Source organism: Talpa occidentalis, unplaced genomic scaffold (assembly GCF_014898055.3).
Source record: "Talpa occidentalis isolate TD23 unplaced genomic scaffold, MPIMG_talOcc4v2.1 talOcc4.16, whole genome shotgun sequence".
Lineage (NCBI taxonomy): Eukaryota > Metazoa > Chordata > Mammalia > Eulipotyphla > Talpidae > Talpa > Talpa occidentalis.
In genome coordinates, this window is record NW_023601653.1 from 81,287,613 (window position 1) to 81,314,192 (window position 26,580).

General features: G+C 52.7%; 5 protein-coding genes across 10 annotated transcripts; 3 read left to right on the forward strand and 2 right to left on the reverse strand.

Annotated features, from left to right (window-relative positions):
* Positions 1-83: 83 nt before the first annotated feature.
* On the forward strand, positions 84-2,902 carry ORMDL2 (ORMDL sphingolipid biosynthesis regulator 2). Of its 3 annotated transcripts, none has more exons than XM_037514936.2 (4): positions 84-214; positions 1,070-1,244; positions 1,413-1,564; positions 2,414-2,902. In XM_037514936.2, the coding sequence occupies exons 2-4, from the start codon at positions 1,071-1,073 to the stop codon at positions 2,547-2,549; spliced, it is 462 nt and encodes a 153-aa protein (XP_037370833.1). In that variant the 5' UTR covers positions 84-214; position 1,070; the 3' UTR covers positions 2,550-2,902. The 3 variants fall into 3 exon arrangements, with proteins under 3 accessions (XP_037370833.1, XP_037370831.1, XP_037370832.1); XM_037514934.2 differs by having other exon boundaries at positions 122-214; positions 720-1,244; XM_037514935.2 differs by having other exon boundaries at positions 122-214; positions 940-1,244.
* On the reverse strand, positions 1,833-11,566 carry DNAJC14 (DnaJ heat shock protein family (Hsp40) member C14). Of its 2 annotated transcripts, none has more exons than XM_037514933.2 (7): positions 11,404-11,566; positions 9,423-10,888; positions 6,495-6,601; positions 6,201-6,320; positions 4,459-4,619; positions 4,276-4,378; positions 1,833-4,082 (listed from the first exon to the last, which is right to left on the reverse strand). In XM_037514933.2, the coding sequence occupies exons 2-7, from the start codon at positions 10,830-10,832 to the stop codon at positions 3,872-3,874; spliced, it is 2,112 nt and encodes a 703-aa protein (XP_037370830.1). In that variant the 5' UTR covers positions 10,833-10,888; positions 11,404-11,566; the 3' UTR covers positions 1,833-3,871. The 2 variants fall into 2 exon arrangements, with proteins under 2 accessions (XP_037370830.1, XP_054552662.1); XM_054696687.1 differs by lacking the exon at positions 11,404-11,566 and adding an exon at positions 11,215-11,355.
* On the forward strand, positions 5,471-5,905 carry LOC119248030 (60S ribosomal protein L31-like). Its single transcript, XM_037514937.2, has one exon. The coding sequence runs from the start codon at positions 5,505-5,507 to the stop codon at positions 5,880-5,882; it is 378 nt and encodes a 125-aa protein (XP_037370834.1). The 5' UTR covers positions 5,471-5,504; the 3' UTR covers positions 5,883-5,905.
* A 1,099-nt stretch (positions 11,567-12,665) lies between the features above and the next one.
* On the forward strand, positions 12,666-18,524 carry LOC119248033 (transmembrane protein 198-like). Of its 3 annotated transcripts, none has more exons than XM_037514941.2 (5): positions 12,666-12,876; positions 14,080-14,338; positions 14,944-15,525; positions 15,959-16,122; positions 16,246-18,524. In XM_037514941.2, the coding sequence occupies exons 2-5, from the start codon at positions 14,164-14,166 to the stop codon at positions 16,381-16,383; spliced, it is 1,059 nt and encodes a 352-aa protein (XP_037370838.1). In that variant the 5' UTR covers positions 12,666-12,876; positions 14,080-14,163; the 3' UTR covers positions 16,384-18,524. The 3 variants fall into 3 exon arrangements, with proteins under 3 accessions (XP_037370838.1, XP_037370839.1, XP_054552663.1); XM_037514942.2 differs by having other exon boundaries at positions 15,962-16,122; positions 16,246-18,523; XM_054696688.1 differs by lacking the exon at positions 12,666-12,876 and having other exon boundaries at positions 12,883-14,338.
* On the reverse strand, positions 16,488-24,662 carry MMP19 (matrix metallopeptidase 19). The gene is given in 10 exon segments (XM_037514939.2): positions 16,488-19,009; positions 19,802-19,878; positions 19,881-19,928; positions 20,086-20,250; positions 20,792-20,917; positions 21,874-22,119; positions 23,072-23,296; positions 23,526-23,656; positions 24,080-24,165; positions 24,474-24,662. Coding segments are annotated over 10 exon segments (1,656 nt in total). The 5' UTR covers positions 24,564-24,662; the 3' UTR covers positions 16,488-18,547.
* Positions 24,663-26,580: the final 1,918 nt, after the last annotated feature.

Here is a 26,580-nt window from a genome sequence, read left to right on the forward strand (position 1 = left end):
ACGGAGAGAAGGGCGGGCTTCGCACCTTCTGAACGACGGAAGAGCAACCAATTGCGCGACCCCGTCGCGGTTCGCCAGCCAATGGGTGGCGGCAGCGCTGTTGGTGCTCAGCCAATAGGGAAGCCGCAGGCGGGCGGGGGCGGCTGCTTCCTGGAGACCGCAGGGGTGGAGGGAGCGCGGCGCCCCTAGCCTGACGGGTCCCTGAAACTGGCAGGTAGGGACTGCGGGGGCGCTGGGACGGGGTGCTGAGGGACGTTGGCGAGAGGCGACCGAGCGAGGGGACTAGGCGGCGATTTCTATCCCAAGGGGAAGCGCTGAAAAGAGGCGACGAACGACAGAAAGAAGCTTGGGAGGAGCGTGGGGCAGTTTCAGGGGAATTTTAGCGGAGGCGGGTGGACAAAGGCTGATTTCCCAACTAGGCCTCGTCATCTTTCGAGCTAGCACGGTTTCAGGGGGCCAGTTCGGACGCTCAGAGCCGTCCCGGAGTCGGAGCCAGGGCTCGCGAGACGATGAGCTCAGGTTCTCTTCCTAACTCAAGCCAGAAGCCCTGGGCAAGTGCTTGCGGCGCCCCAGGTCTGGGCGGAGGAACTGGGGTGCTGGTTGCCCCCCTGCTGTGGTGGGGGGAGAGAACGGAGGGCAAGTCCCAGAGGAAAACGCGGAGATTAGAAGTCACTTTATCCCCTCAGTCTTCCTCACTTGTTTCTTGGTCCTTCCCCAAGACCTTCTTTTGAGAGTGGCTCCTGGTGACGCCTTAACTTCTTCAGAAAAACAAATTGAGGTACTTGCTCCTTGAAATAAGTGCCCCAAGCCAAGGCGTATCGTTAACAGCTGAAGTGCAAGAGTCACAGTAAAAGTTACCACAGTGTGCCTCTTCAGATGTAAAGAGGACGCCTGCCTTTTAAGTTTTCCCCTCAAGTCTTCAGTTTTTCCTTCGTGCAGGATGAGGAAGTTTTCATTCCCAATATTTCGGGGGATTTTCGCCGTCCAGGAGACCATTTGGGGAGGCAAACTCAAAGGGGTGTTGAGAGGAAATTGAGTTGGACTCCTGCCTGATCCCCCACTGTGGTAGGATGAATGTGGGGGTGGCACACAGCGAAGTAAACCCCAACACTCGAGTGATGAATAGCCGGGGCATCTGGCTGGCCTACATCATCTTAGTGGGACTGCTGCATGTGGTTCTACTCAGCGTCCCCTTCTTCAGCATTCCTGTTGTCTGGACCCTGACCAACGTCATCCATAACCTGGTGAGCACTAAGCGGCACCCTTATACCCACGCAGGCCTTTCCCAGCCAAAACAAGTTAAAATCACCAATTACTTGGGGGTTTATGTCTTTCTTTTGGGAATCTCAACATAATTCTTGAGCTGAAGGACCACTTTCTACCCCTTTTTATCTGCCCTTCCCTCCTCCCAGGCTATGTATGTCTTCCTACATACAGTGAAAGGGACACCCTTTGAGACCCCTGACCAAGGAAAGGCTCGACTACTGACACACTGGGAACAGATGGACTACGGGCTCCAGTTTACTTCTTCCCGAAAATTCCTCAGCATCTCTCCTATTGTACTGTGAGTCCAAGGGGAGATATGGGAGATGCTCCAAAAGCCAGGTACAAAGGTGCACGGGAAAAACTTTAAAAAAGCAGACCACTCACACTGACACTTTAAGATACTGTGGTACACTAGGCCTCAATCTAGGGAGAGCAATAAAAAGTGGAAGATGGTAATACAGCATTCCTTGCTGTCTCCTTGGTGGTAGCGGAATGGAGAAAGGACTGAGAAAAACTAAAACATCACGTAAACTATTTTACATTAAAAAATAAAGGCAAAGGGCCTTCCCTGGTGGCGCAGGCGGTTGAGTGCCGCACTGTGAAGCTGTCCACGGCCTCTGCAGCGCTGGTTCAATCCCGGCCGGCCGGCGAGGGTCTCAGATGGCGGGGCAGACCTCTCCTGTCGCACCCGCTGCTCCTCTCAGCAGTGTATTTTATCAGTCTGCCTGTTCTGTTCCCTGCTCTGTCTCTAGTGAATCCTCTCGCCCTCCCGTGCATCTGGCCTGTACCCCGGTTCTGATATAAATAAATTAAAAAATAAAGGCAGAACTGATGTAAATCAGTAAAAATGGACTGTGGGGAGTGGAAGCGAAGAAGATTCTAATAGGCTGAAACTGCTTCAGCAGTCATTTGCCACATCATCAACAATTAAAAGACACACAGACTTACAAATCTCCAGTTAAAGGTGCTCTCTGATTACTTCCCCAACCCCAAAGTAAATATGGTTAACAGAGGGGGAGTATTTTCAAATATCCCAGGACTACATGCAATCAAACTGGTCATTTAAAATAGAAGAGAAAGTGACTGGAAAGGCATGAATAAGGACAGGGAAGGCTGACTTCACTCAACGTATTTCTTCTCTCCCCAGCTACCTCCTGGCCAGCTTCTACACCAAGTATGATGCTGCTCACTTCTTCATCAACACAGCCTCACTGCTCAGTGTACTGCTGCCCAAGTTGCCCCAATTCCATGGGGTTCGTCTCTTTGGCATCAACAAGTACTGAGGGATGGGCTTGGGGCTGACGCTGGAACAAAGGGCTGTCACATACTGTCTTCTCCATACTGTCTTCTGTATCTTAAAAGCCTGAGGACTGTACCACCTTCCCTAGACTTGAGGGAAGAGAACAGACTGGAAAGTGGGGCTCCCTTGGCCCAGCCCTGCTAAAAACAGGTTTCTTTGAATCAAGAAAGGTCAGGGCCAAATCACTCACCGCCACAGCAGGAAGCCACATTTGGGCAGCTTACTTAGTAATTAAGTTTTTCCATATCTTCCACTCCCTACCACCTTCCAACTCTGTGTTGCTATGTATTTTCCTTATAATAAAGATAATTTTTTTCAAATATGGCTACAATTTGATCATCAGGAGCTGGAAAATGTTTGCGCAAAGGTAGGGCAAAAAAATGGAATGCTGACTTACTGTACAACACTTTACTATGGTATTTCTTGCCCCTCCCTCTCCCTCAGTCCAGTAGGAGGTGCCCTTCACTTTCAGCTTACACTTAGTAGGGAAAGGATTCTCAAATAAGAAAAAGGGCTTCAGCTATATGGGCAAAGAAGAGAGGGAAGATACAGATTGCCAGCTGTATATTTATAGAAAGATAATCCCCTGGCGTTAAATAGATATGTACATACAAATATGAACAAACTTAAAAAAATACAAACCCTTGGATCATAAGGGGGCTGCCTGGAACCCCTACATCTTTCCCCCTCACCCAAGGGCAGAGGGCTTTTAAAAATTAATTAGTTTTGGCCATCCCTGCAGCAACAAGCATAAAGTTGGGTGATTACCCACAAGGTGAAAGTCAGAGGAAAAATTCAGAGTTCCCACTCTCTGAACTCTATATATCTCCAATAATTAGGGCTACATGCTTTCTTCTTCTGTCTCTCAACTAGTATATTGGGGTAAAGGAAGGGGCACCTTCCTGGAATGGGTCAAGGAATAAGACAGTCTTGTAATTTAAAAGGGGGGGGGGCAAAGTGTCATCTCTAGAAGCAAAAGACAAGACAGAGGCATATAGATCCTAGGGAAAAATACAGTTCCCATACTACCATGGGAGATACTGTCCAGCCCAGGTCCAGGCCCTAGCTTCTTTGCTCTAGCCATAGCCTATTTCTTTGGTATTATCAGAAGACGAGATTCAGTTAGTGGGTACTGGTGGAGGAGGGGAGTGGTTTCTGGACTTCTATACGTACTGAGTGAATAATTTGAGCTTAAAATTTTCCCTTTTTTAAATATTTAAAAATAAACAAGTCAAACTCCATCCTGTGCTGTACACAGCCCTTATGACTCCCTGACATTGATTTGAGGAAAGAAGAGAAGGGTTATCAACGTTGGAAGGGCCTCCTCACTTTCTTCCGCCTCTTCGGTTTGGCTTCTCCCTTGGGTACTGTGCTGTTGGGCTTGGAGGCTGCAGTGGCCCCAGGGCCAGGCTGAGGAGCTGCAAAGAAGTTCCCATTGGACATCTGGTCCGGGGGTACTTGAAAGATTCGGCTCAAAAAATCCTGAAGGTCAGCAGGAGGGGCATCTGGGGTGGCTCTGAGGAAAAAAGATTGAATAAGAGATAAAAGAGTCATGATTACTAATGTTACCTATGTGTACCTAAATTAAAGATGAACTGAGTCAGTTCTCAAACTTCTTAAAGAGTGAGACATCCCTGTGTCCTAAATATCACGTCATCTGAAACACAGAAATAGAATAGTGGGTAGATTATTACTGAAATACCACCTACCTCTGCCGCCCACTGGTGCCTGGAATCCGAGAACCAAATGAGATGTGATAGGGGACTCTGTGGGTATCTGGGGAGATTCCCACACGTTGGCATCCAGCCCACTCTGCAAGTAAGAGAAATCATTAGCCAAAATACCAGTTTTGAACACACATGATCGCATATTTCTAGAAGATAGAAGTGTACCTGTGATGTCATACACCTTTCCATCCATCAGTGCAAAGTAGGTGATCTTGAGGCCCAACATGCTTGACTCTGCCCAAAAGTCTCCTTCCTCAGCGGGATGCAGCCTATTACACTCAGCACAGTATCTGGCACTTTTAGGTTCCCGGTCCATTTCAAACCTCCTGCAACCCAACAAAAGGATAGTTCCTTAATAATTTGTCAAGCTGGGGCCTCCCTGGTGGCACAAGTGGTTAAGCACCACACTATGAAGCGATCTGCAGCCTCTGCTGCATGAGTTCAATCCCCGGCCGGCCAGAAAGCAACCCACATGGCACAGCAGACCTCTCCTGTCTCGCCCACTGCTCCCCTCAGCAATGGATTTCAGCCAGTCTGCATGTTCTGTTCCCCACTCTGTCTCTGGTGAATCTTCTCATTCCCCACATCTCTGGCCTGTACCCCAGCTCTTGTATACATAAATAAATAATCTTAAAAAAAAATAATTTGTTAAGCTGGGCCTCCCTGGTGGTGCAAGGGGTTAAGTCTCAGCACAATGAAGCTGCCGCAGAAGACCTCTCCTGTCTTGCCCACTGCTCCTCTCAGCAGTATATTTCAGTCAATCCGCCTGTTCTGCTCCCCACTCTGTCTCTGGTGAGAATGAAGACACCCTGTCTTCCAATCTTCTTTTTTTTTTTTTTTAATAGAGGCATGTTTTATTTATTTATTTATTTGTTTGTTTGTTTTGTTTATACATGCACTGGGTACAGTCAGAAGCGTGGGAGGGTGAGAGAATTCACCAGAGCCAGAGCGGGGAGCAGAGCAGGCAGAAGGACCAAAGTACACTGCTGAGGGGAGCAGCGGGCGGCAGGAGAGGTCTGCGCACCATGTGGGACCCTCCTCCGGTGGCCGGGGAGCAGCCGGGGATCGAACCGGCGCCGCAGAGACCGCGGGCAGCTTCGCAACCCAGCGCTCAACCACTGCGCCACCAGGGAGGCCCCATGTCTTCCAATCTTCTACCTTACACTTAAAAATATTATCTTCTTCTCCTTTCAGCGTTCTGGCCCGGCAGGATGGCTCCCGCAAAGAAGGGTGGCGAGAAGAAGAAGGGCCATTCTGCCATCAACGAGGTGGTTACCAGAGAATACACAATCAACATTCACAAGCGCATCCATGGAATTGGCTTTAAGAAGCGTGCCCCTAGAGCACTCAAAGAGATCCGGAAATTTGCAATGAAGGAAATGGGCACTCCAGATGTGCGCATCGACACCAGGCTCAACAAAGCTGTCTGGGCCAAGGGAATAAGGAATGTCCCCTATCGTATCCATGTACGGTTGTCCAGGAAACATATTGAGGATGAAGATTCGCCAAACAAGCTGTATACATTGGTTACCTATGTACCTGTCACAACTTTCAAAAATCTACAGACAGTCAATGTGGATGAAAACTAATCACTGATTAGCAAATAAAGTTACAGGGCCTCAGTGGTGGCACAGCGGGTTGAGCATGATACGCCTGTGTATTTCTGCCTGTTCTGTTTCCCCACTCTGTCTCTGGTAAATCCTCTGGCCTATACCCCAATTATATAAAAAATTTATTCATGCAAAAAAAAAAATATTCTTTCTACTTATTCAAACCCTCAATCTCTTGATAATAAGACAAAAGCAGAAACCTCAGGGGTTTTCTTACCATCTGTACCCCACAACTACCAAGTCTTTAGCTACCCACCCCCTATGCTGTCACTGTCCCATTCCTGGCCTATTGCATACCTATGCTTCCCCTGGCATCGGCTGCACATCATAGTATTCATTGCCTCTTTGAGGTCATCCTGCAATTTGGACAGAAACTCATTCACAGACCGGCTCAATTCATTCTCTGCCATTCGTTTCCTAAAGAGAAGAAAAACTTTTTAAGTCACAGAGTATTGACTGAGGGACAAAGGCCCCTAGTCAGCGCAAAAGACAAGCAACCCGTTCCCCCCATCTCAGAGAGTCTCCACCCACAAATGCAGGGACATCTGCTATTGAAGACTGACACCTGACAATTTCTCATTTCCAACTTACATCTCATATTCTTTCCGCTTTTCAGGGTTACTAACAATGTCCCAGGCTGCCCGCAAAACCTTGAAGGCCTCCTCAGCCCGGGGATGATGATTTTTGTCAGGATGAACCTACCAAGATAAAGAGATTTCAACATAAATTATTCCAGGGCCTCCCCTGGTGGCGCAGCAGTTGAGCACTGGCCTGCGAAGATGACCACAGCCTCTGCAGCGCCAGTTCGATCCCCGGCTACCAGCAAGGGTCCCACATGGCACACAGACCTCTCCTGCTGTGCCCACTGCTCCCCTCAGCAGTGTATTTTGTCAGTCTGCCTGTTCTGCTCCCCACTCTGGCTCTGGTGAATTCTCTCACCCTCCCGCGCTTCTGACTGTACCCAGTGCTTGTATAAATAAATAAATAAATCTTTTTTTTTTTAAACAATTTTTTTTAATAGAGGCATGTTTTATTTATTTGTTTGTTTGTTTTGTTTATACATGCACTGGGTACAGTCAGAAGCGCGGGAGGGTGAGAGAATTCACCAGAGCCAGTGCGGGGAGCAGAGCAGGCAGAAGGAGCGAAGTACACTGCTGACGGGAGCAGCGGGCGGCAGGAGAGGTCTGCGCGCCATGTGGGACCCTCCTCAGGTGGCCGGGGAGCAGCCGGGGATCGAACCGGCGCCGCAGAGGCCGCAGGCAGCTTCGCAACCCTGCGCTCAACCACTGCGCCACCGGGGAGGCCCAATAAATAAATCTTTAAAAAAAAAAAAAAAAGAAATTATTCCAACAGTTTCCCCTTCTTGGATTAAAATAATCTCGTATCAAGGGGTTCTTTTTCCTCAGAGAATCCATATAGCTTAATGATTAATTGCTCTGGCTCTGAAGACAGATGGGGTGAAGTCCAAGCTCTGTTGCTTATTGGCATATAAGATAGTTTATGTATGATGGATCACCGGGAATAGCTTAGGAGAGAATACATGTGCAGTATATGGCACAGAATCTGGCACCAGGATGACCACTGTGCCTAGTCTTAGCATGAAAAGTTCAGATCTGAGGAAACCCGTCAATCAAACAGGGATGGTTAGTCACCCTTGCTGGCACACATATACTAATCCGTCACACTGAAATTTCATTGTCAGTAAAGCAGTAATTCCAAACACATTAACATCCTCAAATTCATTCCTTTCTAAGTAGAAAAATTCTCATATCTACACAAAACTTTGCACAATAGTTTACTTTTCTGTCCCAGACATGAAATAGCATATTGTGATCCTCATAGGCTTTTCACCCACTTTTCAGTGTTTTTCCAAGACAAATAATATCCTCTCCCTACAGCTTCCTGATTGTCATTCCCAAAAAACAGAGATAAATCCAGTCTCATGACTGATGACAAATAAACAGAATGTTGTTAGATCTACCACATTCCCAGAGCTTATAGAACAGTCTTTTAGTCATGGTCACTCTGGGGTTCTAGTAAGGGCAATGAGGGAGTCAATTTAAAAGAAACCACAGACACTCTGGGCTAAAACAAGGGAGAACCTGGGAGTACAGGGCAAGTATACTGAAGATTGGGCAACTTAACCACACCTCTACTCCAAGAAAGTAAGTTGAAAATGAAAATTTTCTTAAGACTGGTATTTCCCAGGGCCTCCCCAGTGGCGCAGCGGTTGAGCGCTGGGTTGTGAAGCTGCCCGCAGCCTCTGCAGCGCCGGTTTGATCCCCGGCTGCTCCCTGGCCACCGGAGGAGGGTCCCACATGGCGCGCAGACCTCAACTGCCGCCCGCGGCTCCCCTCAGCAGTGTACTTCGGTCCTTCTGACTGTTCTGCTCCCCGCTCTGGCTCTGGTGAATTCTCTCACCCTTCTGCGCTTCTGACTGTACCCAGTGCTTGTATGTATAAATAAATACATAAATCTTAAAAAAAAAAAACAAACTGATATTCCCCAAAAGAAGGTATCTGTTCAAAGACATGAAGGTGAGGGGCCTCCCCAGTGGCGCAGTGGGTTTAGCGTAGCACTGTGAAGCTGTCCGCAGCCTCTGTAGCGCGGGTTCGATTCCTGGCCAGTCAGGGAGATTCCCACATGGCGGGGCAGATCTCTCCTGTCCTGCCCACTGCTCCCCTCAGCAGTATATTTCAGTCGTCTGCCTGTTCTGCCTCTGGTGCATACTCTCACCTTCCCATGCCTCTGGCCTGTACCCCAGTGCTTGTATAAATAAATAAATATTAAAAAAAAAAAAAAGACATGAAGGTGAGAGAAGAGCTCTACTATTAGTAACAACTTGAATGTAAGAAGTTGTTCCACACTCAAAGAATATTCCAGGCCCTGTCCACTAAGGAGCATGTATTTCCCACCAAACAAATTTAGTCCTTTGGTAAGTAACAGGCCTGACACTTTTTTTGTGCCTTGAATGTTCACTGGAAACCTAGGTGGTCGGCAACTTTAGTGTCATGCAACAATTTGCACACTATGTTTCACCAGTCCATGCACTCAGTAAAATAGGCTTCCTGTGCAATTTATATTAACACGTTACTTATTCATTTTGTAGTGTTACTTGTACAGAAATAGTAATGTTTCTGCTCTCCGTCCCATGGCAATTTGATTGAATGCTTATACTAAACCACTTCTCTGAAGCATATGGTGCATCTATTCCCATCAATAAAAGCAACCATTTTCATGTATGACACACATATGCACATGCCCATGATTTATGTTCAGCTCTCCTTCTCTTTCCCACCGTGAACTGCTGGCCTTGAAATAACTTTTTTTCTTTCACCTGGTCCTGGAATAATCATTCGCATGCACTTCCTGAACTTTTCCATACTGGGTCCACAGTTAACCTTCAGCTTCAAGTAGATTTTCTACTCTGCCTTCCCTTTACTCCACTCTACCTAAAACTGGAGTAGAAAATAAAATGGGGACAAAAGAGGAACGGGAAATAAAAGGGAGAGTACTCACCATCACAGCAAGCTGCCTATAGGCCTTCTTCAGTTCAACATCTGATGCTGTGGTTTCAACCCCCAACACATGGAAAGGGTTTAGCTCATCCTCAGGTACCCCAGCCATGGTCAAGAGTCGAGCCACTTCCTCTTCAGGCTGACAGTAGCGACCACCCGATACAGGTGCATTCTCTTGCCTATTAATCCTCTGCTTGACCCAAGGCAACTCCAGCCAAACCCACTGAACCATTCTTACTAGCTGCTGCCATGGCCTGCTGTCTCTCAGCAGAACCAGACAACGCTGCAAGGTGGGAGAATCCAGCCAAGAGAAGAGCCAAGTGGCCTTACTCCTCCAGCCTAACCGGTCACCCAGTCCCACAAGAAACCTCCAGCCCAACTGTAAACAGCCCAGCAAGAGGGCCAGAGCCAGAAGCAGCAGAGCACCCAACAGCCTAAGAAAACGGGTGAAAAGCCCTGCTCCACAGCAAAATCCCTGGCTCAAAAACTGGAATATCACCTGGGCCCAGCTCCCAAGTCGCCCTGCCCAGACTCCCATCCAGACTCGAAAGAGGTCCAGATCACTGCCCTTCAGCTGCCTGCATGCATAGATGAGATGGCCACAAGTTTCCACATACTCTCCCACCAATACCAGCAGTTCGATCAGCCACCAGAAGCCTGACTGTCCAAGCTGACACAGTTCCTCTGCTCCCCACAATCCCAGGCCTCTGCGCTTATCCGCCTGACTGCGTTTCCGGCCCAGCCGGTGTCGACCAGGGGACCTGGGATCTCGGCGTCCACCCTCCCGAGTATCCTCCTTGGCTGCAAAGCGGTGCCTCTGTCTCCGGGGTGGAGGTTTCTTTCCACTGGGCACACGTGAAAAATCACTGGGGAATTTAAGAGGTTCCTCAACATCATATTCCTCTTCCAACTCTTCATCTTCCCCCAAAGCTGGAGAGGTACAATGGTGGCAAAAGTTGCTGGAAGAGCTATCTCTTCCCTCAGAGTAAGGTCCTTCAGAGACTCTAGAGGTGCCCTGGCAGTCGCAAGCAGACGGAATGGAAACAAAAGGCTTCCCGTCCTCCTGGTACCCAGCCTCATTCTCTCTTGAGAGTTCCTGGTCCACTCCTGATTCTTCTTCTGAAGAAGCCTCGCTCTGATCTGGGTTCTCTCCATCCCTAGGGGGTCCTGGACCCCTCGGGGGGCCATGGCTTGGATCCGACCAGTGAGCAGGGTTTGGGGGCTGTGTGTACTTAGGACTAGAGTGTTCTGTGAGGCAGTGGGTGCCATTAGGAGCAGGCCTCGCTGAGTCCCTGAGTCCTGAGAATGAAAGTATTTCAGGATCCACAGAGGGTCCTAAAGTCCTGAGAGAGGCACCCCTACCGCGGTGGGCTCCACACAATCTTCTTTCTCCGGGGTGCTTCTGGGCCATGACCCCGGGGCTTCCTGAGGGTTTTAGGTCACAGCCATCATGGTAAATTCTGATGCCTGTAACAAAGATATCAAGGTGGGGACGATACGACCAAGAGAAGGGTTAAAATCTTAAATTGGGGACATACCGAATGCACCCACCACCCTTGTTTCCCCATCTTCTTTGGGGAGCGGCCATCACCCCAAGCAATAAGCCACTACTACATTAATGACAACACTGACATTAATGACAACTACATTAATGACAACATTAATGACAACTACATAATGACAACAACTACATTAATGACAACACTCCCCCTCCTCCAAATTCCCTTGGTTTTTTGGGTTCCCCGCCCCCCCCCCGAAAGCCATGATGCTGAATCTAGGACAGCGGTAAGTACCGCGAAGGGTACAGTGCTGGGGTCACTTTTCCGAAACAGGGAAAGACAATCGGAAACGGGGACCGCAGGCTGCCGGAAAAGGGTGGGGACCGTGCGGCCCTAAAGGAAACCCTGGGGCCGGGGCTCGGGGTCGCCCCTGAAAAAGGCCACCGGGATCCCCCGGGCGGGGTGGAGGGCGGGATAACGTACCCGAGAGCGGCGGTAACTCCTCCCCCTCGAGCAGCCGGGCCTGGGGCCAGGGGAGCTCCGAGAGCCCCTCCCCCGGCTCCGCCTCCCGCTCCCGCTCCGCTTCCGCCTTCCGTCCCCGCCGCGGCCGCCGACCTGCGCCGACTTCCACTTCCGGGGTCACCAGGGAAGCGACGGAAGGAAAAGGAGAAGCGGTTGGCTGCGGCGCGAGCCAGTCCCACCAGCGCGCGGTCGGCCGGCAGGAGGCGGGAGCGGGGCGCGCCGGCCCCGCCCCTTAAAGGGCCCGCGGCCGCCGCGCTCCGCGTGCCGGGGCGGGGTCCGCGCGGGCTGCGCCGCAGGAGGCGAAGCGCGTGGGCGCCGCGGCGGGGCGGGCGCTCGGGCCCTCCGGCTGGTCGCTCGGGCCCTGCCGCTGCGGGGAGATGGCCGGCCCCGAGCCGGCCTCTCCCGTGCAGACAGCACCGGGGGCGCAGCGGCGTCGCCGCCCTGCCCCGAGCCCGCCGGCCGCCGCGCGGACGGGCCCCGCCGTCGGGTGCAGGCGCGGAGCGGCGGGGAGCGCGCCCCGGCCGGGCCCGCCTCTCCCCCCGCCGCGGCCGCCCGGCGCCCGGCCCGCCGGCGAGCTGCGCGCTGCAACCGCCGCCCCCCGAGGCCGCCCTGGACGCCGCGGCCGGGCCCCGCTGCGGAGCGCGGCCGGGGAGCGGGGCCTCGCGGAGCGGGGCTCAGCCGCGGAGCGGGGGGCCGGGGGCGCCCGCGCTCATCTGCATGCTGCTTTGCATCTTATTTGCATCCCGAGCTGTCGGGCCGCCGGCGCCCCCCCGCGAGGACCCGGCCCGGCCCCTCCGGCCCGCCGGCGCGCCCCACTCGTGGCCCCTCCAGGCCCGGCTCGCCCCGCCGGCTCGGCCCCCCGTGAGCCCCTCACCGGCGCCCCCGGGCCATAGAAGCCCCTTCCCCGGGTCCCCGATCCCGACCACCAGGTTCTGCAGAAGACAATACTCCAATTCTCTGGGAAGTGGGAGAGACCAAGCCCGAGCCAGGGGAGCGCGGGGACCCCAGTCGGGGCTTTGGGGGCGCTGAGTGGCCGCGCCGCCCGTGAGGGTGCAGAGCCCGCCCCCCAGGCTGCCGGCGCCGGCGCTGAAGCCCCGCTCCGCTGTAGTTGGGGGTCCTCCGGCCCAGCCTGCAGCCGCAGGCGAGCTGGGTCCCCCCACACGCGAGGGAGCGAGTTGGAGGGGCCCGCCCCGTGATGTCACCCCCTCCCACCCTGCCCCTTCCTCCCCCACCCCCTCCCATCCCAAACTGGTTGCTTTTAGTTCACGGGGCTTGGACTACGACTTGCAAGAGTTTAAGGGGCCACTGGACAGCGTGGCCCTAGGGGCGCCCACGCCCGCCAGCCGCCCCGACGCCTGCGACAGCGGGCAGGGATGCAGCTGGGGGTCTAGGGGGGCGCTGCGACCCCTTCCTCTCCTCAGCCCGGGCAGGGTGGTGAGTAGCTGACACCCTCTCCCCAGCCTCTTGTTTAGGATCCCCAGGTTTACCAGCGAATTGAGGAAAGGCGCCCCAGGGATCCCCCAAACCAAGCCTTGCGCCTTGATGTCCAGAAAAGACAGCGAAGGAAAGTATCAGCATCCGCTGCCCCGTCCCCCGTGCCTGGACGCCAGCCCCTCCCTAGTATTTTCCTGCTTTCAGGACGTGCATTCAAATTCCACCGGGCCCTGACACCCCTGGAAAGGGCGGGCCAGGGGGAGCCCGCGGCGTCCTGAGGGGAGGAAAAGCGGCTTCCAGGATGTGGGATGTCTGTGGGCAAGGAGCCTGCGGGAGCTGTGCTGTGGCTGCCGGGCCCTTCCCCCAGAAACTCCATCCCCACATGGAGCTGAGGCTTCAAAACTCTGATGCAGTATGGGCGACTGTCCCCACTCGGCTGCTGCTCCCAAACTCTCGGTCTCTTTCCCCTCTCCCTTCCTCGGGGCTGGAGCAGCTGCCTCCACCGCGGGTCGCCACCCTGACTCATTCTCTCCTTCCTCCTCCTCCCCTCTGTTAACCCCAGTCCAGTGGGTTAGAATGGAGTCCAGCTGCAGGCCGCGAGCTTTTTTTTTTTTTTTAAAGATTTATTTATTTATGCATATAAGAACTGGGGTACAGGCCAGAGGTGTGGGAGGTGAGAGGATTCACCAGAGACCGAGGGGGGAGCAGAACAGGTGGATTTATTGAAGTGCACTGCTGAGGGGAGCAGCGGGGAGACAGGAGAGGTCTGCTGCGCCATGTGGGTAGCTCCCTGGCCGGGCATTGAACTCTGCGGACAGCTTCATAGTTTGTGTCTTAACCCCTTGGGCTACCACGGAGACACAGGGCAAACTTTTCTGGTCCAAGCCTGCTTGAACCAGTTGCCCTAGTGCCTGTGGGCCCCTCTCTCCACAAGCCCAGACTTCCTGCCCTCCCACCCCACCCTGGATACTTAGGAGATAAAGCTCATTCCCTTTTGTTTCATTCAATTAAGATTTTCATTTGCTTAGTGTCCTTGTGTCAGGAGGTGGTAAAGAGACCTCTGGCTCCCTTCAACCCAACCCTATAGATCTCTTCAGTTACCTCAGCAGGCTAACCCCAGAAATTGGCCTCTTCAAAAGAAACAGAGGTACGGAGTCCTCAGATTCATGAGCACCTGAGTTTCTGCCCCCTGCCCCTTTGCAGGCTTCCAGTTTCCTCAAAACATTCATGGATGAATGAGAGAAGCTGACACTGAGACATCCCTCCGTGACCACGTTGTCTTCAGCCATGGAAGAAGTCTTGCTGCCCCTGGCCATCACCTCTGACCCCAGGTTGTTTAATCAACAACTCCCAGAGGCTCCAGACCCAAGATGTGTCTTGGAACCCCAGGACAATCCTCAGTTGGCACCCGCCCTGGTGTGTGCTCTTTGCTGCTGCTTTGGGATCATCTACTGCTGCTTTGGTGAGGGCAGGGCCAGGGTTCTGGGGGGCAGTTGCCTAAAACTGTCAGCCTCAGGAATGATGCCAACTTTCTTCTTTGCTCCTGGACTACCTCTGCTCCTCTGTCAGGGGGCCCTGTCTTCGGTGTGGCGCCTGCTGCTCTTACCAGCTCTTCCTTTCCCTCCCCCACCTCCATGCTCTCCAGCTCTGGCAGCTATTACTGGCAACTCTCGCTTGCCCTCCCTTTGCCTTCTACCTCAGAGCCTCATTCCCAGATGCTCCTCCATGCTCAAGGCTTGTTTACCCTTGTCCAGTAACCTAAAACAACCTGGACTGATTCTTCAGGTCTACCCTACCTTGTAGGGACAAGCACTAAAGCTTCTTTCTAGACTTGCTCCCATCAAAGCATCTGTCTCACCTCCTCGCTTCCCTTCCACCCCCTCACAATTCCTGAAAAGTCCCCGCCCACCCTGAGATTATTCCTTTTGGTCCCTTACTTCCAAGCCCTTGGAACGCTGCTCCTGCCTCCTGCTCCTCTGGTTAGCCGCTCCTCTCCTTTCTGAATCATCAGAACCATCCCCGAGGACCCCCTTTGTGTCTCTCAGAACCTCCTGCCTCCCTTCCCAGGCTACCGCTGCTTCAAGGCCGTGATGTTTCTCTCTGGCCTGCTGTCAGGAGCTCTGGTGATTTTCCTGCTATGCCACAAGGAGCGAGTGCTAGAGACACAGCTGAGCCTGGAGGTGAGCGCGGGCATTGCGCTGGGCATCGGACTCCTCTGTGGCCTGGTCACCATGCTGGTTCGCAGTGTCGGGCTCTTCCTCACTGGTCTCCTGCTGGGCCTGACCCTGGGTGCTGGGGCCCTGCTGGGCAGTGAGCCCATCTACCAGCCTCCTTCAGCCTGGGTGCCGGCCGGGGGGCTGGTGGGACTGGCTCTGCTGGGAGCTCTACTCACACTTCGGTGGCCACGTCCATTCACAGTTCTGGGCACAGCCCTGCTGGGTGCTGCGGTGCTAGTGGCCTGTGCTGACTACTTCCTGGAGGGACTAGCACTGGGCAGTCGGCTGGGCCAGCGCTTGCAGGCACTTCCAGCCTTGCCTCCTCTCTGCTGGTATAGCTGGGTCTTGCTGGGGACCTGGCCAGCCCTGGGGGCCCTGGGGGCCCTGGCCCAGTGGAAGCTCATGGATGAAGAACATGGAGCCCACGCAAATGGTGAGTTAATGCCATGGTACAAAAGCAGCCACCCTGTGCCTTCTTACGTCCTTGGCTTGCAGACGTGAGAACTGGAAGGGAAAAACTATACTTGAGAGAGGAGGGTGGAAGTGTCCAAGGAGAATGGGGAAGGACTTTGTCAGAAATCTAGAGATGGAGGGACAAAGGAATGTCGGGATAGGAGTGAGGTGAGAAATTGCCAGGGGAAATTTATTAGAAACTCTTACGAAGAAAGGGAGGCTGTCAGAAAAGTCGAAGAGAAAAAAGTAGAATTCCAGAGAAGAGTTTCACTTAAGGGGGGTGGGAGGCAGGGAGGGATGAGATGTGAGAGCCCCACTGGAGGTCAGACAGGTTTCTCTGGAATGTCAGTGTGTCTGGGGTGGGACCCAGGGTCTAAAGAGGCCTCCCTGATTCTGTGTTGCCCCCTCCCAAGCAGTGGTCTTGAGCCACCAGCAAAGGCATCTCCAGCTCCTTCGGCTCCGTCAGCAGCAGGCCAAGTGGCACCGGACCTCTTCTGGGGTGGGGCTCTGTGAGGGTGGCTACCAGCGCCAGCTCCACCCCAGCACCCCCCGGAGCCCTGCTGACAGTCTGGCTCCTGTGAGTGGGGGGAGCGGGGCCCTCTGAGGGGTGGAGCAGAGGGCGAATGGTATGGGGAAAGCCAAGTGGGAGGGGACTCTGACCCAGGCCCTTCCTTCTGCCCTCTGCCCTGTGCCCCTCCAGAGTTATCTCCAGAGCCTTCAAGAGCGCCACCTGGGACCAGGCACCCAGGCCACAGCCCCCCACACCATCCTGGACTTGGATTCTGACTGTGGTTCCACTGTACTCCTCACCATACCTTCCGTTCCTACCCGGGCCTGAGCCTAAACCTCCGCTGATGCCCCCACCCCTAGCAAGGGCCTGGAGCGCCCCTCCGTGGAAGGACCCAGGCCCTCAGGACTACACATAAACATCCCCCTCTTGGACTTGGGGATAGAATCTGTGCTCCAACCAGACTAGCCTTGTGGGGATATGTTTCAGGGACACATCGAGAGGAATCTTGTGGGAAGGGAAGAGGAATGGGGTTATGAATACACACCTCTGTCCAATAATAGAGGTGCCCTGGTCCCCAAAATAACTTACTCGCTAACTCCTTCCAAACCAAGGAGGACCCTTACCTAAATAGCCTATTATCAGCGTGCCTCACAATGGAAAAATAAGGGGTTGTTTTTTATAGGGTCTGCAGGATATCAGGAAGCCTCCTAAAGTACTTGATAACTTTTTTACCTTTTTGATCACAGCCTTTTTTACTGAGGTAATGTTGATTGACAACACGGTATGCAATTCAGAGGTACAGATCCAGACCTCTTCAGACGTACGTTGCCGTAGCACACCCATCACGGAGGCATCCGAATCCCCTGCCTTAGTCCGCTGGGCTCCCACCCCTCAAGCACTTGATAACTTTTTGAGGGAGAGAAGGGCACGATGTGGCTTGGGATCCTCCAGCCCCCGGGAGTTGGGTTCCTGGCCAGCCTTTCCCATTGGGCCCCTTAAAATCAAGGTTCCTCCTCCTACCTCAGTTGGGGGCCCTGTCTTCCACGGTGCTCCTCGTTTTCTCCTTAACATAAGGAAGACAAGGCCAGTGAGTGCCTGGTCAGCACCCACCTCCCCACAAAGCCGGCTTTTTGCCCCAAGAAGAGAGCATTGGCTTCCATGCCAGTCTTGCCCTTTTGCCAAAAGGGGCCTGATCTTCAGGGCTGTGTGGGAGAAAAGTGCCTTCTCTGCCTCTCATAGGCGATGCTCATCTCCTCCTTAACCAGAACCTTGTCCTGACCACTAACCCTTTATAACGTCCCCATACCTCCAATTCTGCCACCCAGGGTCTGTACCCTGGTTTCCCAGACAGCATGAAGGAAGAGCTGTCCCTCCTCCCTGAGTAGCCGGGCCAAGAAGGAAGGAAGGAAGAAAGTAGGAGCATGTGAATAAAACGGCATTGAACACTGAACCAGTGAGTCTGGCCTCTACTGTTAACGCTCTTTTCTTTGTATTCCAAGACAAAGAGCCGTCCTGGCAAGTGCTTTGTGTTCTAAATATCTGATGAAGCCTCCCTGATCAGATTGGACTATTGTAAGAGTGAGACACACACACACACACACAGAGGGCCAGAGGGAGAGCTGTGGAGTCCTCTTAAGAACATGGAGTAAGCCTTTATTAAGCGCAGTGTGCCCGACACTGTACCAGGTACTTCACATAGAGTATTTCATTTCCTGCAACAACCCCACAGGATTGGCATGAACCTTATTTTGCAAATGGGGAGTCTGAGACTCAATGAGGTTAATTAACTTGCCCCAAATCATAAGCAAGTGAATATGATTCTCAAGGATTCCAAAACCCTTTGCTCATTTTACTGGCCATGCCTTCCTTACGCTACATCTAGGAAGGATAGGACGCAGGCGTTCAGCTTCCTGGCTGTTGTTTCCTGTCAGCCAAAGGCTTGATGGATGCCTTCCCTCAACCAGTGTCTTCCAGAGAGCAGATGAAATGGTTAGAAGTGCTGTCTATGGGGCCTCCCTGGTGGCGCAAGGGGTTAAGCACAGCACTGTGAAGCTATCCCCAGCCTCTGCAGCATGAGTTCAATCCCCAGCCTGCCAGGGAGCAACCCACATGGCGCAGCAGACCTTTCCTGTCTCGCCCGCTGCTCCCCTCAGCAGTGTATTTCAGTACATCTGGCTGTTCTGCGCCCCACTCTGCCTCTGGTGAATCCTCTCACCCCCCGCATCACTGCCCTGTACCCCAGTTCTTGTATGCATAAATAAATCTTAAAAAAGAAAGAAAAAAAGAACATAAAACGTTAAAAAGAGAAGAAGTGCTGTCTATGGCCGAGAAGAGATGGATGGAGTTGGGAGTTGACCCAGAGTTAGCAGTCACTGTCCAGGAGGAAAAGAGCACATGGGCGTGGTGGCTAGAACTGGGACATTTAGAGGCATAAGGCCTGTGGTTCATGTCCCTGATGGAGCACTTGCAGAATCTTGCGAGCAGACGTGATTCAGCTCTCAGGCGTCAGGGAGGGTGACATTGCCAGGGATTGAAGGGATGGTGGGGCCTGTGCTGAGGAAGTGATGCCCAAGTTTGTGTCTGTGGGCAAATGGTCAGTGTTCAAAATGGTGTCCAAGGCCGAAGGAGTTGTATCCAAGGCTGTTCCTGTGACTGAGTGGTCAGTGCCTTTGGCTGTGGAGGTGCCACCCCGCCCTGATGGGGTGGTGTCTTGGGTCTGGGCACGACAGTGCATCCAGTCGGGGGCAGTGTCTCTGGGGTAACCTTTCTCTACTCGGAGCTGCCGGTTGAGGCACCAGTACTGCCTGCCCTTGAAGAAGTAGACACGGCCATCCCGCCAGCTCATAGCAGCTGAGGGCCGGTCTGGCACGCCTGTGAACAACCTCTTGATTGGTTTGGGATACTGACTGAAGTCAGTTCGGCCCAGCTCGTCCCACTGCCAGTACCCGGAGCCCTAGATGTGGGGTGGACAGAGTGAAGAAGAAGATAAGGAGGGAGATTTGGGGTCCCCAGAGGTCTACACCCCAGCCCATGGCAGCTACAGACCTCCCTTCAAGAACAGGTCTTTGAGGGTCTCCTTGGTGGCACAGGGGTTAATTCTCAGCACTGTCAAGCTATCACCAGCCACTGTGGCCTGAGTTCAAGTTCGGCCTGAGTTCAATCCCCAGCCAGGGGGGTGACCCACATGGCGCAGCAGTCCTCTCCTGTCTCGCCCACTGCTCCCCTCAGCAGTTTATTTCAGTGGATCTGATGTTCTGTTCTCCACTCTGTCTCTGGTGAATCTTTTCACCACCCCCCTCCCACACTGCTGGCCTGTACCCCAGATCTTTATGCATAAATAAATCTAAAAAAAAAAAAAACCAACAACAGGGCCTCCCCGGTGGCGCAGTGGTTGAGCTCTGGGTTGCGAAGCTGCCCGCAGCCTCTGCAGCACCGGTTCGATCCCCGGCTGCTCCCCGGCCACCGGAGGGGGGTCCCACATGGCGCGCAGACCTCTCCTGCCGCCCGCTGCTCCCCTCAGCAGTGTACTTCGGTCCTTCTGCCTGCTCTGCTCCCCGCTCTGGCTCTGGTGAATTCTCTCACCCTCCCGCGCTTCTGACTGTACCCAGTGCTTGTATAAATCAATAAATCAATCAATCAATAAATAAATCTTTAAAAAAAAAAAACCAACAACAGGTCTTTGCTTTTCAGTGTGAGAGAAATTGTCCCCGCTATGAAGGGATTTACTCTTACTTGAACTTCATACCTTAAAGAGGAACACCTTTTGGTTGAGAGGCCAATAGAGAGCTGCATCCAGGTTGGGACCGACTATGTTCAGCCTCTTGGGAAGCCAGGAGACATCTTGAAATTAACGTAGCGCCACACTTTGTCTCCTGAGAGCATTTAAGGAAAGAACTAGTCACCTCAGTCCCCAGGTCATAGCTTCTGGCTCCTCCATTCCACACTTTCAAAACTTTTCGTCTTTCCCTCCCTGTTAGGGTTCCTTTGGTGTCAGGCCCCTCCTCAGGTAAGACACTCTGGTCTCCTTACCCTTAAAGAAGTGAATCCACTGTGTTCGAGGAGAGTAGACTGCAGCATCCAGGTTCCCGGGGAGGCCTTCCCAGAGGGCAGACACTCTGAACAAGGGCCCCCGCCCTGAATCTGTCACTGTCCACACATAGTTCCCCTTAAAGGCATAGGTCTTCCCACGGGGCCCTGAAAGCAACATCAATACGTTGAAAAAAAATAATAAGGTCACATAAAGGCTTGTAGGTGTCTGAGGCGTCTGCTCGCCTCCCATAGGGTGATTCCTCAAAAGTTTGTTCATCTGTAATTGGAGACTATTAAGGACCCAATGTTCAGTCTTTCTTTTGTTGACTTAACAATTTAACTATGGTCCACTCAACACATGTCGCACAGATAGCTGCCCCCCCAAACCTCACCTTCACTCCGAGAGGCATCAAAGATGTCCTTCCATCCAAGTGTCACACCTCTAATAGATGATGCAGTTAACATAGTTTTTTTCCATCTTTCTGTATTTCCAGCTGTGTTTTGTTAGTCCTTACAGAGTGGTAACCAGGTGGAAGCCTGCCTGGCCCGACTTTAGTCACGTGCCTCCTTCCGTGTCCACGGACCCCTCCCTGCTGTCAAACCTCCATTGCTTATACTGAGGCCCCACGTCCTTCCTGTTTCTCCAGTCCTCAGGGTCAGCTGACAGCCCCCCACTGCCTGCCAGCAGTCTGGAGAAGAACCTCACCCAGCATCATGGCATCCAGTTCACCACTGCAAGGGTCTGGCATGGAACTGGGTTCAGTGGGAACTGGGGGTACAGTGGGCAGTTCCGTCTGATCTTCCTCATCCCCTCTCTCTGGTTTCTTCTTGCCTGCAAGGTGATGTAATACTGCTCAGGGAGAGAACTCAAAGACCCTGGCTTCCGCACTCTTCTACTGTAAGCTCTGCTCAGAGGCCCCATAGACAAGGGAAAGAGAATCCCAGAGAGTTTCCTTTGTTGGGAGGCAAGATCATAATAGCAGCAGGAGACCTATTTGAGTTTTGAGAGACTCCAGAAAGGGCGAAGGGCTAGATGTGCATTCGTTTTTATTTTTGCGTAGAAGAACTGGGGTGTAGGCCAGAGATGCAAGGCCTAAGAGGACTCACCAGAGACAGAGTGGGGAGCAGAACAGGCAGACTGACTGAGATACACTGCTGGGGGGAGCAGCGGGCGAGACAGGAGGGGTCTGCTGTGCCATGTGGGGGTCAGCTCCCTGGCCAGGGATTGAACTCAGGTCTTATCTGTAATAGCACTGAAACTTAACACCTAAGCCACCAGGGAGGCCCTGACTGTGCATTCTTTATCCCCAAGAACGGGTGTAAGGGGAGAGGGACCCTGAAGGAACATAGAGGAGTCAGAAAGAAACAGTTCCTGGGGTCTCCCTGGTGGCGCAAGGGGTTAAGTCTCAGCACTATGAAGCCACTACAGCGTGAGTTCCATTCCCGGCCAGGGAGCTACCTACATGGTGCAGCAGACCTCTCCTGGCTCCCCGCTGTTCCCCTCAGCAGTGTATTTCAGTCAGTCTGCCTGGTCTGCTCCCCACTTTCTCTAGTGAATCCTCTCACCTCCTGTACTTCTGTCCTACACCCCAGCTTTTGTATGCATAGAGAAATAAAATAAATCTTAAAAAGAAGGAAACAGAGCCTTAAAATGAAGAAGCCTGAATAACCAGGCATGAAGAGAAGAAAGAAGCCAAGCCATTCCCCTCCGAGTTACACCTGTTTCTTCAAGCCTGAAGTGAGTGCTGGTCAGACTGACCCTCAGGCTCCCTCAGGGAAAGGACTGACCATAGAGAGCCTGGATCCCAGCCACGTCATCCGGGTGTAGCTTGAAGTAGGGGCGGTAACCAGTGTAGACAGGAGCCATCAGGGCCTGGGGGTATCGGGAGTGCCCGAGCCCAAGGGTGTGGCCCAGCTCATGGGCAGCGATGATGCGCAGATTCACCCCTTGGTAGGTGCCCTCCGTCCAGCGCTCGTCTTCATCAAAGTGCACGCTGCCCCACTCCGGAATGTCGGCGTGGGCCAGAACCCTCCCTGCACAAAGGCGAGGCGAGCAGGAGGGAGGTCAGAGTAGCATCTACTAGGATGGAGCATCTAAACTCCAACTGGTCTGTCCCCTTGAAACTCCCCTGTCTGGCGATTATAAACCAGAGACATCCTGCAGGGGAGGAGCAGGAGAGGGAGCAGAGGGAGGGAGGGAGGTGCACGGGGGACTGAGGTGATGGTGCCCGGGGGCCTTGGGGAAGGAAACTCTGTGGGAACTGCACCTGAGGGGGTGGGGGAAGCAAATATTGTTTAAAAAATGTAAAAAATGATAAATTTTTAAAACTTAAATAAATAAATAAATTTTAATTAAAAAAAAAAACTTCCCCTCTGGGCCTCCTTGGTGGCACAAGGGGTTAAGTCTCAGCACTATGAAGCTGTCTGCAGCCTCTGCAGTACGAGTTCGATCCCTGGCCAGCCAGGGAGCTACCCACATGGCACAGCAGACCTCTCCTGTCTCGCCCACTGCTCCCCCCAGCAGTGTGTTTCAGTCAGTCTGCCTGTTCTGCTCCCCACTCTGTCTCTGGTGAATCCTCTCACCACTGGCACCTCTGGCCTGCACCCCAGCTCTTGTATGCATAAATAAATAAATCTTTAAATAAAAAACAACTCCCCATCTATGTCCACTGTCTCTGGGTGCCTCTGTCTCCTCTCAGATGCCCTGTCATCACCAAGTTCTCACTCCCTCCCTCCCAACCACACTCTGCTCTCCGCACAGTCCTCTCTTGGGTGTGCTTCAAACAAGGAAGCTTAAGCCAGGGGAGAAGACAGTAGCTTCAAGGAGGAAGCCTAATAAGGACTCAGGGAAGCGACCACCTCCTGGCGAGGGAGTGAAATAATGCTGCTGAGGGGAGCAGAGGGGAAACAGGAGAGGTCTAAGCGGCCCAAGGGGACAGCGATAAGCTCAGATTGCTTGGCCCGGGAGCCCAAAGCTGGTGCCTACCGGGCCCATCAAAGGTGTTGGAGCAGTTTGGGCTTCGGCGGCCGTGGAAGGAGAGGCGGATGTCAGCCTCCTCGGCCTGGTCGGCCTGCACCTCCTGGAAGGTCAGAGGGGCCACCTTGCTCCAGTACTGGAAGGCTTGGCGTAGGGCTGACCGGGCTGTGTGGGATGGGAGGGTGGAGGGCAGGTTGAAGATGTGGAAAGTCAAGTGCTTCTTTCTCCAGCGGCCTGGTAATTGGACCAGAAAATAGATTTGAAACGCAGCTCCTCCTGCCACCCCCAGGGCACTCCCCTGAGTCTGGGCAGTCACTCAGCAAAGCTTTGTCACAACCTCTCGGGCAGGTGAGACCAAGTAATCATCCATTCAACCTGAGCTGCTGGGGCTACCCTAGTCTCCCCCATACTTCAGAGCCACGCCACCACTCTGTTCCCTCTGTTTCCCCAACTCAGTCCTCACCTAATAGCTGGTATTTATAGGCCTTTTTGTTGAAGGGATCCTCCAGGCCACAACGGGGTTGCTTCATGCGGGCCCTAGTGGCATCATCCAGCTGACCTGTGATGGGCAGCTCAGATGCTTCCTGAAAAGCTCTGGAAAGAGGGAGAGGGATGGTTGAGCAGGGTAAGCCTCTCTGGAATGGTTGGGGACTGGGGAGAGTTCTTGGGCCCCTGCTGCCCAAAGCAGTGGCTAAGAATGCCAAAGAATCTCTGAAGCTGGGCCTCCCAGTTTAAGTCTCAGCACTATGAGGCTTTCAGCAGCCACTGCAGCACGAGTTTGATCCCTGGCCAAGGAGCTACCCACATGGTGCGGCAGACCTCTCCTGACTCCCTGTTGCTCCCTTCAGTGGATTTCAGTAGATCTGCCTGTTTGGTTCCCCACTCTGTCTCTGGTGAATCCTCTCAACCCCCACCTCTGGCCTGTACCCCAGTTCTTATATGCATAAATAAATAAAATTAAAAAAAAGAAGGCCTTGCCACCTCAACCTTGAAGTCATGTGCCCTATGACCTCTCACCTCAGACCTTCTGTGATATCTTCTGTCCTGAATTCTTTCAGTCTTTCTAGAGGTTTTTGTAGATACCCAAACTGCAAAAGGTAATCCTATGATGGGGGTAAGGATAAAGAGAATAAAAAGGCTGTTCACCACAGGGCAAAGCATCTAAGTACCTAACAGGCCCATGAGGACAGAAGGGGACAGACATGGAAGGGCTGTGGGAGAGTTACCTTGAACTTGGGAAAGAGGAGGGAGAAGGAGTTGGGTGGAGGTGGCTCATGGAGCAGAGGCAAGAAGGCAGGGACAGGCAGGCAAGCTGAAGGTCCGGAGGGAGGCTTGGCTGGATGCATGGAGGAGCAGCCCCCCCTTCCGCAGACTGGACCCTATTCCCTGGGATGGAGAGGCAAGAACTCACCATTGCTGCCTCTCTCTCTGCAGGCCCCAGGGTCCGGCCTGAGACTGCCATGGGCAGCAGGAAGCCCAGCCACAGCTGCTGCCAGTTCATGGTCTCACCAGGGGAAAAAGGGAGGCGTCTGGCCCTGAGATTCCTGGCAGAGCAGGGATGTGGGGGGCTGTATCTTTCCAGTCTCTGGTCCTCTGTATAAAACTTCAGAGGAGGGGAATTGGGGGGGGGAGTGGCAGCAGGAGGTGACTCAGCCCAGAGATATGTTGCAAGCAATTAACCCCTGCCTGTCAGAGAGCAGAAGTAGAGGAGAGCCCCTGACCCCCTCCCACAGAGTCCTCTTCTGGAGATGGGCGACTTCATACTCTCCGGGGGGTGGGCATGCCGGTAGATAAGAAGCAGACACTTCATAGAGACCAGGAGCACGTCCATGCCACCACAGGCTGGTGCCGTCCTTCAGGTGGTGCCTAACAAATCCCTGTCAAATGAATGACCGGGTGGGGGAGTGGCTGGGAGCCAGGGTTTGGAGAGAGCATTTAAAGAGGAGAAGTAAAATTGCTATTGAATGCTATTTGTTTAAAGATTGATTTATTTATGCATACAAGAACTGGGTACAGGCCAGAAGTGTGGGGGGTGAGAGGATTCACCAGAGACAGAGTGGGGAACAGAACAGGTAGACTGAGGAAATATACTGCTGAGGGGAGCAGTGGGTGGGTCAGGATAAGTCTGCTGCACCATATGGGTAGCTCCCTGAGCTCCCTGGCCTGCTGAGGATTGAACTTGTGCTGCAGTGGCTGTGGACAGCTTCATAGGTTGTGTCTTAACCCCTTGCGCCACCAGGGAGGCCCCTTGATTGCTATTTAGAATGGAGAAGGGAAAAGAGAAACTTACACTTTAAAAACTGTGTTAAAAAAAAAAAAAATAGGGCCTCTCTGGTGGCGCAGTGGTTTGAGCACAGCTCTGTGAAGCTGTCCGTAGCCTCTATAGCACAGGTTCGATTCCCAGCCAGCCAGGGAGATACCCACATGGTGCAGCAGACCTCTCCTGTCTCCCTGCTGCTCCCCTCAGCAGTGTATTTCAGTCAGTCTGGCTGTTCTGTTCCCGGCTCTGTCTCTGGTGAATCCTCTCACCCTCCCACACATCTGGACTGTACCCCGTTCTTGTATAAATAAGTAAATCTTAAAAAAAAAAAAAACTCTGTTTTTTGTTAAGTGCTTTATATATTATCTCATTAATTCCCACAACCTTCCTATGAGGAAGGAATTATTTTGGCCTTTTTTTGTAAGAGGAAGTGGAAACCAAGAGAGGGAAACTTGACCAAGGACACAAAGCTCCTGATCAGTCTGGCCTATGTCCCAAATCCCTCTGCTAAGCCCATGATCCGTGCTTCTCCCCTACACCACACTGATTTAGAACTTTTAGTTCTAAGAACCATTTCTGTAACTGGTCAGGAGCCACTGAAGTCCCCACTAGCTTCTGTGCCTCATACAGCACTTGCATACTGATCAGATGCACACAAGAGGACAGTTACTGAGTTTATAGCCTCAGAAGGATCCCAGTTTTAAGCCCTTCGCCACTCCCTAGGCCGAAAGGCTGGCAGGCTACAGAGGAAACTTTACACCCCAGGACTCAATTGGAGGGTATTCCTGACTCATACTATTGCCCTCATTGATACAGCTGGTTCTCCTGGCCCAGCTGGGTAACAATAGGGTGACTAAGTTCCAAATGACCAGCGACAGACAAGGAAGGACAGAGTCACAGACTGAGAGACAGAGGTCATAACAGATGCCATCACCAAGGCTGGTGCACCCAACCCAGAATATTACCAAGTCTGGGGACCCGCTCCTGCTGAGCCCCCTGCAGAGCTCTTTCTCAGCCCTGCCTTTCTCTCTCTTTCCAACTCCCACCGACCCCCCACTGCCCCTCCTTTTCTGAGAACAGGACATGAAATTGAAAATTATAATTTTTTTCTGATTGAAGTTTTCTTTGTTTTTGTTTTTTTCCCCTGAATAAATGCTGTCCATTGCTCATCGCAGTGAATTTAGAAAACACCAAATTAAGCAAGGAAGAAAATGAAAAGCCTCAGTAAATTCCACCCAGAAGAGAACCACTGGTAATA

Bases quoted from the DNA above. Each gene is read 5' to 3' on its own strand.
- ORMDL2 (XM_037514936.2), top strand. From the start codon at position 1,071: ATGAATGTGGGGGTGGCACACAGCGAAGTAAACCCCAACACTCGAGTG. The intron at 1,245-1,412 runs GTGAGCACTAAG...CCCTCCTCCCAG, and splicing joins CCAACGTCATCCATAACCTG to GCTATGTATGTCTTCCTACA. The intron at 1,565-2,413 runs GTGAGTCCAAGG...TTCTCTCCCCAG, and splicing joins AGCATCTCTCCTATTGTACT to CTACCTCCTGGCCAGCTTCT.
- LOC119248030 (XM_037514937.2), top strand. From the start codon at position 5,505: ATGGCTCCCGCAAAGAAGGGTGGCGAGAAGAAGAAGGGCCATTCTGCC.
- DNAJC14 (XM_037514933.2), bottom strand. From the start codon at position 10,832: ATGGCCCAGAAGCACCCCGGAGAAAGAAGATTGTGTGGAGCCCACCGC. The intron at 6,321-6,494 runs GTAAGTTGGAAA...TCTTCTCTTTAG, and splicing joins AAGCGGAAAGAATATGAGAT to GAAACGAATGGCAGAGAATG. The intron at 4,620-6,200 runs GTATGCAATAGG...GTTGGGTTGCAG, and splicing joins CGATGCCAGGGGAAGCATAG to GAGGTTTGAAATGGACCGGG.
- LOC119248033 (XM_037514941.2), top strand. From the start codon at position 14,164: ATGGAAGAAGTCTTGCTGCCCCTGGCCATCACCTCTGACCCCAGGTTG. The intron at 15,526-15,958 runs GTGAGTTAATGC...CCCCCTCCCAAG, and splicing joins ACATGGAGCCCACGCAAATG to CAGTGGTCTTGAGCCACCAG. The intron at 16,123-16,245 runs GTGAGTGGGGGG...GTGCCCCTCCAG, and splicing joins CTGCTGACAGTCTGGCTCCT to AGTTATCTCCAGAGCCTTCA.